Source organism: Callorhinus ursinus, unplaced genomic scaffold (assembly GCF_003265705.2).
Source record: "Callorhinus ursinus isolate GAN/ISIS: 27379988/994484 unplaced genomic scaffold, GSC_fseal_2.0 scaffold11, whole genome shotgun sequence".
Taxonomy (NCBI): domain Eukaryota; kingdom Metazoa; phylum Chordata; class Mammalia; order Carnivora; family Otariidae; genus Callorhinus; species Callorhinus ursinus.
The window spans coordinates 50,087,219-50,101,579 of record NW_027397073.1 but is presented as its reverse complement, the minus strand read 5'-3'; the positions used below and the strand labels follow the sequence as shown (position 1 = coordinate 50,101,579).

The following is a 14,361-nucleotide window of genomic DNA, read 5'->3' as shown; positions in this document are numbered from 1 at the left end:
ATAAATACTTATGTATTGGGCGCCTGGGTGGCTCAGATGGTTGAGCGTCTGCCTTCGGCTCAGGTCATGATCCCAGGGTCCTGGGATCGAGTCCCGCATCGGGCTCCCTGCTCCTTGGGAGCCTGCTTCTCCCTCTGCTTCTCTCTCTCTCTCTCTCCCTCTCTGTCTCTCGTGAATAAATAAATAAAATCTTTAAAAAAATATACTTGTATTTATCTTCCAGAGATATGGGGTGTGTTGTGTGCTGATTCTCATGTGCCTTCTTAATAGAATGCGCTACTTTGCAGTTCTGGGTGGTATTGCATCCCAAACCCTCACGACATGCTGAACTCAGCACTTCAGCTCTGTTTAGCACTTAGAAGCAGAATATTTTCATGAAGGAGCCCTGAAACTGCCCCCAAATCTGTTAAGAGTAAAGGATTCAGCTGTGATTTTTTTTTTTTTTTTTTACCGGCCTTTTAGGAAACATGGAGCACTCAGGCCTGTACTTATAAATTGCTTGCTTGTTGAGGCACTCATCAAGGTTCCAGAGAGCTCCAGGGCTGTCGGCTCATAGCCCAGCTCCAGCTGACACCCTCCCACCCCCCCACTTCCCAGCCAGTCATACTTTCCCTGTCCTTTCCCCATTGTCTGCTGAGCTCCCAGGAGTGGCTGTGCTCCCAGACCACTCTCTCCCTCCTCCGGCTCCCATTCCCACACCCCCAGCAGTTAGAGAACTGCCCACTGCATCACGGAGAAGACTGAAGACAAATGCACCGTGGGCCCCATCTCCACCCATCAGCCTCCAAACCAGCCCTCTCATCTTTCCCTTTGTTCTGTGAGTCCTGTCCTCCCAGATGAATCTATTCCGTGTCCCCATCCCCACCCTTCTTGACTGCCGAGGCGCCCACTCTCATCCCCTCCATCTCCAGTATTTTCTTCCTCAGTCTCTTTTCCCAGGGGTTCCTTTTCTATCCCATAGAGACAGGGATTCCCACTTTGGAATCACCTTTCCTTGACCCTAACATCTCTCTTCTTCCTTCTGTGTCCGCTCCTTCCCCACCAAAGACTAAATTACTGGTTCATCCCTGTTGTCTCCAACCTTTACGCTTACTTTCTCCTTCATCTGAAATCAACTTCTGTCTCCTTCCTTCTCTTGGGATTGACTGTTATTTCGGCTTCCAGGGTCCTTTCTCAGGGGCTACGGGTCACGTTGTCGGCTGCCTCCGGCCATGACTTCTACATCCTAGCTGACTTCGGCTGCTTCCTTACTGGCTTCCTTCTTCCCTCTGCAGGGCTCAGGCCCCAAGGGCCCTCCTGTCTCACGGTTCGCTCCCGGTAAGACCCCCTCCCTCTGTGTGTACAGTTGGTGCTCACTTGTATGCCAGTGATTCCAGATCTCATTTCTGGATCTTCCCTTGCGGGAACCCAGGGGCCAAACCAGGGTGTCACCAACCCTTAAATACATTCCAGTCTTGCCCTTTTCTGTCTCTTCACTGCCACTGTCACCAAAGGTGATTCTTCCGTCCCAGGTCCTTCGTACCCTCTCCCACTACTGGAAAGCTCCCCATCCTCAACCAACCAGCTCAGATTCTATTTTCATCATAAAATCTCCTCCAGTTTCAAATGCACCCCGCTCATAGTGCTCTCTGCCTGGCTTCCATAGTTTGTATCTCTCCCAGAGACTTACCATGTCCTGCCTCTTGCTATTAGAGTTTCTATAACCATGGCTTCTAAACTATAACTTTCTCTCTCTCTTTAAGATTTTATTTATTTATTTGAGAGAGAGCAAGAGAGAGGGGGGGAGGTCAGAGGGAGAAGCAGGCTCCCTGCTCAGGGACTCGATCCTGGGACTCCAGGATCATGACCTGAGCCAAAGGCAGTCGCTTAACCAACTGAACCACCCAGGCTCCCATAACTTTCTATTTATGTATTTATTTTATTTTATTTTATTTTTAATTTCTATTTTTTTTAAAGATTTTATTTATTTATTTGACAGAGAGAGGCACAACGAGAGAGGGAACACAAGCAGGGGGAGCTGGAGAGGGAGAAGCAGGCTTCCTGTGGAGCAGGGAGCCCGATGCGGCGCTGGATCCCAGGACCCTGGGATCATGACCTGAGCCGAAGGCAGACGCTTAACGACTGTGCCACCCAGGTGCCCCACTTTATCTTTTTTTAAAGATTTTATTTATTTGAGAGAAAGAGAGCACGAGCAGGAGGAACAGCAGAGAGAGAAGGACAACAAGCTCCCCACTGAGCAGGGAACCCAACGCAGGGCTCGATCCCAGGACCCGGGATCATGACCTGAGCTGAAGGCAGATGCCCAACCGACGGAGCCACCCAGATGCCCCTAAACTATAACTTTCTTCAGGGCAGATGTGTGTGTGCCCCCTCAGCAGCCTGCACAACCTGTGGTATGCAGATGGTGCCCAGCAACCCTTCACACCAAATGCCCTCCCCTAGGCTTTGATGCCAGACAAAGGCCTTCTGTGTACCTCCTCCCCTTCCCTGAGCGCAGGGATTTAAATTCTGCTTCTTTAAACTCAGTTTCTGGGGCACCTCGGTGCCTCAGTCGGTTGAGCATCTGCCTTCAGCTCAGGTCATGATCCTGGGGTTCTGGGATAGAGCCTCACGTGGGGCTCCCTGCTCAGTGGAGAGTCTGCTTCTCTCCCTCTGCCCCTCCCTACCCCCAGCTCATGCTGTCTCTCTCTCACCTGCTCTCTCTCAAATAAATATAATCTTTAAAAAAATAAACTCAGTTTCCGTATCTGTCAGGGACAATAGCACCTACTTTAGAATATTGTTGTGAGGATTAAATTAAATCAAGTAGCTTTTAAAATAGTTTTTCAGAGCAACAAATACTGTGTAGTAATAATAACAATAAAAACAGTAATCAATTGTCACCGCCCTATGCAAAAAACATCAATAGTTGCATCCTACATTCCTTATTGATGCATTCGGATCTTCTGCCTGGCTTTTGGGGGTCTCCATTATCTGCCCCCACACCACCTATCCAGTCTTGTCTTCACTCACTTGCCACCCGGTGGCCCAGGGGCCTTTCACTTCTGTCTCACAAGGCTTGGGTTTTCCTATGGCCCTCCCTTGCCCCTGCCTTCACTTGTCTCCTCGCCCACCCCAGTGTCTCAGTCCCCTGCTTCCTCTTTGCTTGCTCCCTTGCTCTTCCTGGGCACTTCTCACTGACCACACAGTAGTTGTCACCTGCTGCTTCTCCCTACTGAGGGGAAATTTCTGGAGACAGACTGGTTTTTTCACTTCTGCGTCCCCCATCCCCCATATCAACAGGTAGGGTTGAGTTTCATCACAGTCGGTCAGTAAACACTTACCAAAATACCATTTGATAGTAGCAAGTTTTAAAAAGAACAAAACAAAAAGCGGGCTAGTTTGTCCTTAAGTTTTAATTCTTTGTTTCCCCCCAGGGATCTCTGAACCAGCGCCGTTATCTTTTTAGCCCTGCTACCAGACTGCAGCAAAGATAAGTCCAGTTTTCTGTGAGGCTTTCTGAAGCCTTGGCTGCTTCCGTTTGAGGCTGCTTGTGAATACAGCTCTGTTCAGAGAGCTGGCAGAGGTAGCTTAGGTGAAAACTCCTGGATTAAAATCTGAGCTGATCATCAGAGGAGGCCTAATGGCAAACTGGCACTGAAAATGTACACATTGCCCTTGTTAAAATGATATGAGTCTGTCGGGTGGACTTCCCCTTTGTCCATTCAGAACTCCTCCATTTTTGGGGGGGTGGGGGCACACCAAGGCTTCAGACTCGAGCATCAGAGTCTGAGCTCCTCTTGCACATCCCCTGTTGCGTTTTCTAGTCTTATGTGATGTACTGAGGGGTACCTTTGGGTTTCTCATGTTTGCCTTGTGGGGCGGGGTGCATTTCTCCTGCAGCACACAGACCCTGACTACTCGGCTGCCTATGTCGTCTTAGAGACTGATGCGGAAGACGGGCTCAAGGGGTACGGGCTTACCTTCACTCTGGGAAAAGGCACGGAAGTTGGTGAGTTGAACATTCTCGTTAAGGTTCTGGAATGCTTCGTTTTCACTTAGATTCCAGTTATGACCTTACTTTTCTCTGTATTTTCACTGTTCAGGGTGAGTAAAGACAATGTTTTGTGGTTTATTATTTGTTTCATGGGGAGAAATGAAAAGGCAGCAGAACTCGGCCCTTCTCCTTGCAGGGGTCAATGGACTGCGTTCATATCCGTGAACCTCGGCCTGTTTCTCTGCCTGAGCTAGGTGGGCGGCTGAGGGACATAACAGGGACAGATGGGCACTTGTGTAGCAAGGCTTATTGGGATGTTCACAGTGAGCCACTTGCTCTTCAAAGTACTGCACAGCGAATGGTTTCAGGCCCACTGCTCCTCATGGCGGAAGGGCCTCTGGCTGCCCTGTTTCAGAGCTGGTATCTGGGCAAAGCAGGTTGTGCATTGGGCTATGAGTGCAGTTCTCTCAGAATTGGAGAGAGCTCAGTGGGGGTCTTGAGGCCCCTCATTTTTTAGATAAGGAGATTGAGGCCCAGATAGCTGCTCAGCTAGCCACTCCCTGAAGTGCTTTCTTTCCACAACATTTTAAAAAAAGATTTTATTTATTTATTTGAGAGAAAGAGAGAGAACATAGAGGGAGAAGCAGGCTCCCCGCTGAGCAGAGAGCCCGATGCGGGGCTCGATCCCAGGACCCTGAGATCATGACCTGAGCCGAAAGCAGAAGCTTAACTGACTGAGCCACCCAGGCATCCCTCTTTCCACACCATTTAAATACAAATTATTTGTTTGATTTTTGTTTTGAAATACTTAATCCACGTACAAGGTACAAAATGCAAGAAGTACAAAAGGTGACCTTTGCCAGATCAATTTCTATGGATCATTAGGGTCTGAAGCCAAATGATGACAGTTGAGGTGTGAGGATCTAAAAAGGAAGGAAACAGATTCTCTAAATTTGGTGGTGATGCAGTAGAACCTCTCCCATGGATATTTGCACTGTCACCTCTCCCTTAGATGTACAATAGAAGTCTTGCCCCACTGAAAGATTCTAATATTGTCAAGCAGATGAAAGGTGAGTGTGTACACGCGTGCCCGTGTGTGTGTGTGTGTGTGTGAGGACAAGGGAACCTTTCTTGCACTTTAAGTGGATGCGAGGTGGCCACTATTCCACTCTTCACAGGGCTGGCCTTCAGTCGTGCCCTCAGCCAGGTCTGTAAGAGACTTCCCTTGAGCGCGCCCACGTGTCAGGCACTGGAGAGATCATTTTAGTGAGATAGAGAAAGGGGACAAAATCCTGCATACACAGAGAAGGAATGCACAGATTTCTCAGGGACACAGCCATAGGAGAAAGGATCATGCAAGTGTGAGAAGAACAGTTCTTTAAAAGCTGGTACAAGTTGTACAGAGAGAAGGTGAGTTCATTGTCCAGGAGGGTCTTGGGCAGCTTCAGAACAGAGGTGAGCCTGTGAGATTAGTCTTGAAGATTATTCCTTGAAGCTAGGAATTTGCCAGGTAGCCGGAGCAGACTCGGCAACTACTCCCTGAATCCCTCCCCCTTAAGTCAACCATTGCTGTTAATGTTTTCCGTAAGGCAGTGCCTGCTGACCACGACAGGTTTGTGAGCCGTGTGTCAGCTTCTCCTGCAACTTTGTCTCTGGTGTAAGTCGAGTACTTTATGAAGCCGCCTTCTCCATACTGCAGACCATATAGGGCGGCCTCCAAAGGTTGTGTAACACTCAGCAAGCTTACAAAATATGTTAGGGAACGGCCACTGGAACCACTCTGTTAATAGCCGAGACTTTGAACTTTGCTGACTCGGGAGCGAGGTGGAGGGACCCTGTGTGCTCACTAAGACACGAGATAGGAGGTAGGAGGCTCCTCTCCCTGGTTGCTGAGCTCTGTGCTTTGGGGCCTTCACTGACCTGTCCCTCCTCCACTCCCATCCCCGAGCCGTCCTGATGGGCATCTCGGCCCGGTGTGAATCAATTTCCATCTCTCTATGCCTTTAATAAACGGCTCTTTTGCGGTGATGTAGTCGGCTTCCGCCTTTTGTCGACCACAACATCACAGAACCCATTTTAACTTTAACCTTGCTCCATATTTCAGGCAATTTACCACGGTCTCACTGAATGTGTTACATGGCATTCACATTAAAGTTGAAAAAAATTCCATTAGCTCATCACAGTTCTTCTGTGCCTTTGTCAGCCTACTTACCTGGTAGTTCATTCTTTTATGATTGGAAAAAAAAAAAAGAAATAGTGGTTTCCTCATTACTGTGAAGGTAGTGCTAGAATGTGTGTGTGCGAAAGGGAGGGAGGGTTTTAGTTATTTTTTTAATAGAATAAACCAATATAGTTTTTTTTTTTTAATAGAGGAAAAAAAGATGGAGAAAGAAGAATTTCTAAAGAGACAAAAAGAGCTGTAAGTGTTCACACCAGCCCTCGGGCTCAGGCACCCATGGTCATTCATAGGCTTTACGGACATGTCCTTCCCGAGTCAGGGGATCCCAAGGAGTTAGTTAGCAAGGCACTGCCTTCAATGGCCAGTTTTTTCCAGATGAAATCTCCCACCCATGGCAGCAAAGCAAACCTGAAGTAGACTGTCCCATACAGTGGATGACCACCAGTACCCAAATTTCTGTCAAATGCATGAAATTTTAGTTAGTTTCTTGCAGTGCCCTCCTTTTGAGCAAGGACAGTCTACATACTCTAGATGAATATATTAGTGCTGCGTCTCTTGGAAGCTGTAAATGAGAAGGTCTTGTGTTAAATGCGTTTGCCATGTGGGGCAAGCCGGAGGTGTGCTTCATCAGTGATTTCTGACCACCATCTCATCAATGAGATGGAGGTTTTACTAGATAATGGTGTACCTCTCTGTGACTTGCTGACAGACTCTGCAGAGGTCTTTAATCTATGAGCACCAACCATTAAGGCGTGAGGAGGATTCTGTCTCCTCGCAGTTCTAGGGAATACATGTCTGAACTGGAATGATTCTATATTCCATTAACAAAAGCCCTAGAGAACATGGAATGGTTGGTCCAGCCCTAACGCTGTATTTAACAGCAAGTGTGCAATCGTCTGAGTGCTCTCCACGTAGAGGCCAGGCACGTCCTGACAGCATGTTTCATATACTGAAACGGTCTTTCTCCTAGGATCTGGCCGACTGTAAAACTGTACCTCTCCAGCTGTCCTATGAAATGGTCTGAGTCATATCGCAGAAATGGCAACACCAAACAAGTTTATCAGAAATTTTTGTAGCAAAGTAATTGCTTTGGGGCTAATCAGATGACTTGATTTGATTATTTTGGCCATTGATATAGAGACTAAGTGTTTTTCTAGAATGACTAAAAGGTAGAAGGGTCTCTCCCATTCAATTTGTTACTTATTCTTCATCTGAAATAACACAATAAAGCCTTCAGTAGAATACCAAAAACAAAAAAAAAACAATGGTCATGCTGAACCAAATTAAATTTAACTTTCAAATTACTTAAGAAAAGAGTAGTATATCATAAGTAAGTCAATAGGAAGAAATGTAATATTTAAGAAAAGTGTTTTCATGTACTTTAACATTTTACATGTAAGTATTATGCTTATTGCAAATTCATTTCATCTTTGTGTGTTATATTGTGAATTCAAGATATTTTCTATGCTTGACAATAATTAGAAGGTACTTCTTTTTTTTTTTTTTTTGGTGATAAGTCAGGGTCTTCTTACTCCTTAGGAACAATGAACTAGCAAGGTTTGGTTTTGAAACTGCCTGTACAGACTCTTTCCAACGTGAATAAGAAAATAGATTGGGAGTATGACTTAAACTTTTGTATTGATGGCTCTGTTTTTCGCACGGCAACCATTCAAAATATGTTTGCTCTACTCAAATGAAGCTCCATGTATGGATTAACAGCTCTTCCATATGTATGTACTACTTACGACAAACACAGAAGACATATTTGGGACAGTTTTTAAAAATATGTACCTTATGTATTTGAAGTTTCTTTCATAAAACACCCACATTAGTTTGTGGTGTTTTCATGTCTTAATTTATTGACTTCATACCAAAACATACACAAGTATTGAATCCTTACTTAATAGTTGTCTGTGCTGTGAATGCCCTCGCTCACCATGTGCTTAACAAGGACCTCAGGGACATCGTCGGTGACTTCAGAGGCTTCTACAGGCAGCTCACAAGCGACGGGCAGCTCAGATGGGTAAGGGGACAATTTTATAAAATGCTTCTATGAGTAATGTTACTAAGGTCTAAGATGTCCTTTGGTGGCAACAAATGTGAAAACAGAAACAGGCTTACAATTCTAAGGTCAAACATGGTTTTGAGAGAAATTCGGGCTTGAACCATTTAGACAGTGTTTGGAGGAAATTGATTTCTTTCTGTAAGACTTGAATCTGGACATATTTGGATCCTGAGAGCCCTACGGACTTCGTCTCTACGCCTACTCCTTGAGTGGAAGAAGTGTTCTAGACCCTCTAGAAGATTAGGTACTGAATCGGCAGCCTTTCTAGGTGACAGAGTATGTGGGTAGTATTGGAGTTGGGGGGGGGGGAAGTTATTAAAGCCAGAAACATAAGAGAAGAGCCAAGTTAAGAAGATAGAGACCAGAGTACTTTTATGTGTAAAGGTCTGTATTTTGAACCCTAAGTTCAAGGCATGAAAAGAGTGAGGCTCTAGAGAAAGGATTCTATCCCACTAAGGTCAGTCCAATAACTGGGTCCTTGCCCTTGTCTTCTGACGTCAGCTCTGTGTTTTGCTGCTTCTGCTCAGGCTCTCCTCCAGGCCTGGAGAAAGGCACAAGGCAAGGCACTTGCCATCTTGCCGTGGATTTCATTTTGAACTTTCTGCAAAGCACGTTGAACTTGCTTTTCAAGGCATTCCCTTGAAGAAACTCCCACTGGCCAAATCTGGGACAATTCAAGGATCAAAATAAATACGTTAGTAATGGCTTGTAACTCATGGAAAAACCTAAGAATCCATGGGTCCATTTAAGGTAGTGAACAAGCAACCAGGAAAAGCTTGTCATTATAATAGAATAAAAACTTAATGTAAAAAGAATGATAATGTTAGACAATCACTGTATTACAAATATTGTAGCCATAACTGATTGAGGCAAGATTCATCAATGCATGCCCAAATCTCTGTACTTAGAAAAGGAAAATGGTAACCTCACAGTGCAGCAATGCCGTGGACCCTGCCTTACCTAAGGGCTGGAAGATCATACCCCTAGTAAAAAACCAAAATGACATTATTGTCTGCTTAGAACTTGTGCCAAAAAAATGTGACCTGAATCCCAATCATGAAGGAACCCCAGATCAACCCAAACTGGGGACACTGTTACAAGTCCACTAGCCTGTGTGCTTTAAAAATGGCAACACATCTTAAAAAAAAATGAGAAAAATTATTCCAGACAAAAAGAGACTAAAGAGGCAGAACAAAGGCAATATGTTAATAAAATAAAGTACATTATTGAGACAATTGGCAGAATTTGACTATAGCCTGTCTTCTAGGCAGTAGTATTCTATCAATGTCCTCTTCCCCGAATTTGATCATTGTACTACTGTGGTTATGTGAGAGAATATTCTTGTTTTTAGGACCTACACAGTTTTTAGGGTTCGAGAGGCATGATAGCTGCAACTTAAATGGTTCAGTAAAATCAATTTTATTTATATTCTATATGTTCTATTTGTATATGTATATGTGTGTGTATATATTTACATATATATAGAGGTGGGGGAATATGCAAGAGTTTTTTGTGCTGTTCTTGCAATTTTTCTATAGGTTAGAAACTATTAAAAAAAAAAAAGCTTAACCTCTACATGAGCTTTTACTGATGCCTTTTAAGTCCTGAAATGTGTCCCTGGCTAGGAGACCTAAATCTCTTTCATTTCTAAGAAGTGCTGGTGTGTTTTGCTTCCTAAAACCAGATCGGTCCTGAGAAAGGTGTTGTGCATCTGGCTACCGCAGCCCTTCTCAACGCTGTGTGGGACCTGTGGGCCAAGCAGGAGGGAAAGGTAACTCATCGAAGGAGCACTTGGGGGTCTCTGTGGAATAATCCAACACATGGCAGAGGGATGAACACTTCCTCTATGAGCAGCCTTCTGATGACAGAAGACATACACAGCAGGCCTCCAAGAGAAATATAGAGAATTGTTTGATTCTTTTTCTCCCTGGCAGTAGGTAGGAAACTAAAGGAGTTGGTTAAAAAGGGCTGAGAAAGAAATGGAAGGGCAGCAAAGGTGAGGGGTTAGGAGGCAGCGTTAGAGACCCCGGCACGCAGGTGGACCAGAGGGCAGGTGTTTGAGAGTTGGTGTTGGCATTTACTTTCAGGAAAAAATGGGTACTTTACACATGTTTTACTATTCTTTTCTTTCTTTTTTTTTTTTCAAGCCTCTGTGGAAGTTACTTGTTGACATGGTAAGTAAATTCTTTAACATTATAATGTTAAATAATTATAATAACGTTATAACATAAATGAGATGGACTTCACAGATTACTTGCCTTTTGATAATCGGTAAATATACTCAGGATTGTCTCTGGATCACCATAGTAATGATAAAGCAAACACCCACTAACCCCTAGTATTTCTTTTCTGATATTTGAAGTAACAGCTGGCTGTGCTCACATAGGCAGAGTGGTCCAAGGGAAGCACTGAGTTTAGGTTCTGCCTCCCCCCACTGTGGAGTTTTCATGTGTAATGCAAATTCTCTGAGCCTCTGTTTCCTAACTATGAAAAGGGGATAGTCATCACTTCTCTGAGAACCTCATAGAATTTGTTTAAAGACCAAATGATAAAAGTGCTTCCTGAAGAGCAAGACTTTATTAGTAAGATATTATTATCTTATATAATACATAAGATATTATTAAGATATCATCTGGTCACTTTGAATTTAAAATAAAGTGATGGATCAGACTGTGGTGGTCTCCACTGTCTGATTCTGGAAGGGAAGGAGCCAAATGCTGAAGATAGGCACCTCGATGTTTCCTTTTTCCTTGGCCTGTTTATGGCAGGGTCGAGCACCTGGCAGCTGAGGAGGAAAAAAGTCTGGACAAGTTAAGGGGAGTGAACTTCAGGCCCAGGCAGACCTGGCTTTGAATCTGGGCTCCAACCACTTACTGGCGGGTTGACCTTGGGCATGTCACTTAACTTCTGAGCATTAGCTGCCTCAGGGTGATGTCTTGCATGGTGGTTGCTAAAAACTCTGGTGGTCAACAAATGAAGGCCCTGTTATTATTTGGCATCACAATTAAGGAAACACGAAGAACACCATGGCCTTGAAGACTGTAGGTGGGCAGACATTGCCTCTTCTCTGGGAGAAAATAAAGAGGCGGGCTGTCACACCATCTGTCTGACATAGTTGCTGGCGGCGTGGGGCCCCATCCAAAGGGGAAGGACATGAGCTGCCTTTAGGCTAAAGGTCAGCCTTTCAGAGGGGTGTAGGAGGTGGCTTCCAAAACTGAATGATTTGAGGGCCACTAGAGAAGATGCCTGTGACTTCATTCTTTTGGATCCTATTTCCTGTTTCAGTAGCGGCCAATAGTCTTGAAAGGGGCAGAATCTCAGCATTGAAAGAGCTTTTACTTTTTTTTAAAGATTTTGCTTATTTTTGAGAGAGAGCGTGCGCACATGAGCACGAGCTGGGGTGGGGGCAGAGGGAGAAGCAGACCCCCCGCTCAGCTGAGCAGGGAGCCAGTTGCAGGGCTCGATCCCAGGACCCTGGGATCATGACCTGAGCCGAAGGCAGACGGTTAACCAACTGAGCCACCCGGGTGCCCAGCTTTTACGATTTTTAACAGACCAGTGGAGTACTGTTAGTCACAGTACAACATGAGTGGGAGTGAAGCTACTGGTTGCTTCCCAGCTGTTAGACTGGGATGGGAGGGGTCTCAGCCAGAGGCCCAGCCGAGGATGTCCACCTTGCCAGCGTGGCCAGAGCATTGAATGAGGGGCAGGAAGAGCAGGAGAGAGAACAGCCAGTGATGGTCCAGGGCCAGGCTGTGTGCTGGGTCGCTCATGGTGAATCCGTTCTGTTCCTGTTGGTGAAGTGAATTGTCCCAATTTGACAAGAGAAGATGGCCCACGCTCAGGCTGCTAATAAACGGTGGGCACAGGGTTGACCCTGGAGGGCCCGGCTCTGAGACCAACCTTCTTTCCTCTCCCACTGAGCTGCTCCAGGATCATGGTCAGCCCTGAAGTGTGGAGCAATGACCTACATGTAGAGGGACGCCAGGCGCTCATCTCTCCACTTAACTCGTGCTGAGTGCTTGCCTCCTGCCCAGTCCTCCTTCCAGGAGCCATGTTAGTTGGGCAGGTGGAGCCTAAGTGTCAGGGGAGGGAAGGGGAGGGAAGGGGTGAGGAGGGAGGGAGGGGTTGCCGCACGAGGGCCTGAGGACATCTTGGGGAGGCGGCACTGACCCTCTGAAGAGCTCTGTACCAAGGAATGACAGAACCAAACAATTTAACATAAATCCTGAAGGCCCTTTCCCAGAAAAGGTAAGTCCATCCTTAGAAACATAAGCTGCTTGTGAATTGACCTGGGCCTTTCCCCTCTCCTGTGACGCTGCCAGGACCCCAGGGAGCTGTTATCCTGCATCGATTTCAGGTACATCACAGACGTCCTGACCGAGGAGGAAGCCTATGGTGAGTCATACTCGAGTGACGGAAGTGGAAGTTTTCTAGTACCTGCTGATGTGTAAATAATGTAGTAGCATGCTTTGTTGTCTGAAAAAGTGATGACGCTTCTTATTTTTTTCCAGAAATACTGCAGAAAGGTCAAGTTGGTAAAAAAGAGAGAGGTGGGTGGTGAGGAAATTTCCTTGATTGTTTTTGCTTTCATTGTCCTTTTGAGGGTCCCTGTCCTCTTGGGGTTTGCATCATCTTCCCAAATGCCCCATACCCAGCAGCCAGGCCCTCTGACAAAGGGTTGCATCTGGATGAAGCAGCTCCCTGGGTGTGACAAATAGGAAGATCTGGGCTAGTTTGACATCCTTGGTAATTGCATGATTGTGAATGTGGCCAGAGGCTGGGCTTGGGGCTGGGTGCACATGAAAGGCAGGGTCAGGAGAACAGGCTGAATCCTCTGAGGGAGCAGCTTAGCTAAAGGCAGTTGTAATTCTGAAGGTGCCTGGAAAGCACAAAATGTTGACAAGCATTGTGTTTCCCCAGAAGGGCAAATGCTGATGCACGGCTACCCTGCCTACACCACGTCGTGCGCCTGGCTGGGGTACTCCGATGACACGCTGAAGCAGGTGGGCACTGAAACCTGGTTTTGTAGACAGGTTTTATATTCCTGGCTTTCTGGCATTTTCTTGTTAGCCTTTCTAAATCATTATGGATCCAAGGCCCCATCCTGAAAGTACTTATACCAGAGCGAAGTAAAGCCACTCACATTGTGGGTGTGAGACTCTGTGACCTAGTGTGTCCTACCTCAGCTTCTGGAAGGTGACAGCCCGGGATTGATTCCCAGGCAGAGGCAGCAGGGTCACATGGTACTGTGCTCACCGAACCATGCTGAACCTCGGTTTTCCTCACTGTGAAGTGGGGAAATGATACGTACCTCGTGGGTGGTTTGGGGGACTCCGAATAATGCTGTGAGTTGTGTAAGGCCCGTAGCCCGGTGGCTGGCACACAGCATGCCATCAGAGCCCGGTTGATTTATGACTTCCCCACCACCCTGTACACAGCTGAAAGACTAGCTTCTGTTTGTTTCCCTTACATCCACACGTTCTGTGGATGCTGCAGAATATCCTCGCTTTAAGAGGGGGGACCTAAATGCTCCATTTCCCTTCTAGGAATGTTGTGAACAATTCAAGAAATTGTTCCCCTAGAGATGAGGAAAAAAAGTCGTCCTACAAGTACAAGGAGTTATGCTCTGTTGACTAAGCCATTCCTGCTCTTAATTCACCAACATGTGGTTGTTCCTCTGGTTCATGCGGCAGCCAGTGTTTGTGAAAGCACATCAGAGACAGCTGGGGTACTCCTTAGATGAGAGAGAGCTTTTGGGTGTGTGATGGTGGCTGTCTTCCTTTCTCCCACAGCTCTGCACGGAGGCACTGAAGGACGGCTGGACCAGGTAACTTGTTTGTGTGATAATGCGCTTCACTCTCTCCGTCACGACAGGCTCAGCAATGGAGAGGAGCCAGGAGAAAAAGGCACCAAGGAGGCCAGGATTCGTCCAGAACAGTCTGACACGTAGGGATGCATAGGAGAAGTTTCAACGTAGGCCAGGCTCTTCCTCCAAAGATGAGATGTGAGTCCTAGTTAGAATCCTAGAACAACGGATTGGAAACAGAGCTTGAAGATGGTCAATCTCAAGCACTAGTCTGAAAAGAAATCCACTCTTTACTATCAGTAGGAAGCATTGATTCAATGCTTGAAAACCTG

The 14,361-nt window shown here is 46.1% G+C and overlaps 1 protein-coding gene across 6 annotated transcripts in view; it reads left to right on the top strand.

Moving 5' to 3' along the window:
* The window catches only part of ENOSF1 (enolase superfamily member 1), a 31,476-nt gene that overhangs the window by 2,871 nt on the left and 14,244 nt on the right, over positions 1–14,361 (top strand). The window contains exons 2-10 of one of the 6 annotated variants that reach the window (XM_073898447.1): positions 1,979–2,134; positions 3,883–3,991; positions 8,063–8,178; positions 9,905–9,991; positions 10,368–10,394; positions 12,546–12,618; positions 12,735–12,773; positions 13,147–13,226; positions 14,016–14,050. In XM_073898447.1, the coding sequence (XP_073754548.1) occupies positions 1,979–2,134; positions 3,883–3,991; positions 8,063–8,178; positions 9,905–9,991; positions 10,368–10,394; positions 12,546–12,618; positions 12,735–12,773; positions 13,147–13,226; positions 14,016–14,050 (722 nt within the window). Of the gene's footprint in view, positions 1–1,978; positions 2,135–3,882; positions 3,992–7,574; positions 7,886–8,062; positions 8,179–9,904; positions 9,992–10,367; positions 10,395–12,545; positions 12,619–12,734; positions 12,774–13,143; positions 13,227–14,015; positions 14,051–14,361 lie in introns of those variants that run through there. The other 5 variants (XM_073898446.1, XM_025886644.2, XM_073898451.1 and 2 more) reach the window with 5 other exon arrangements.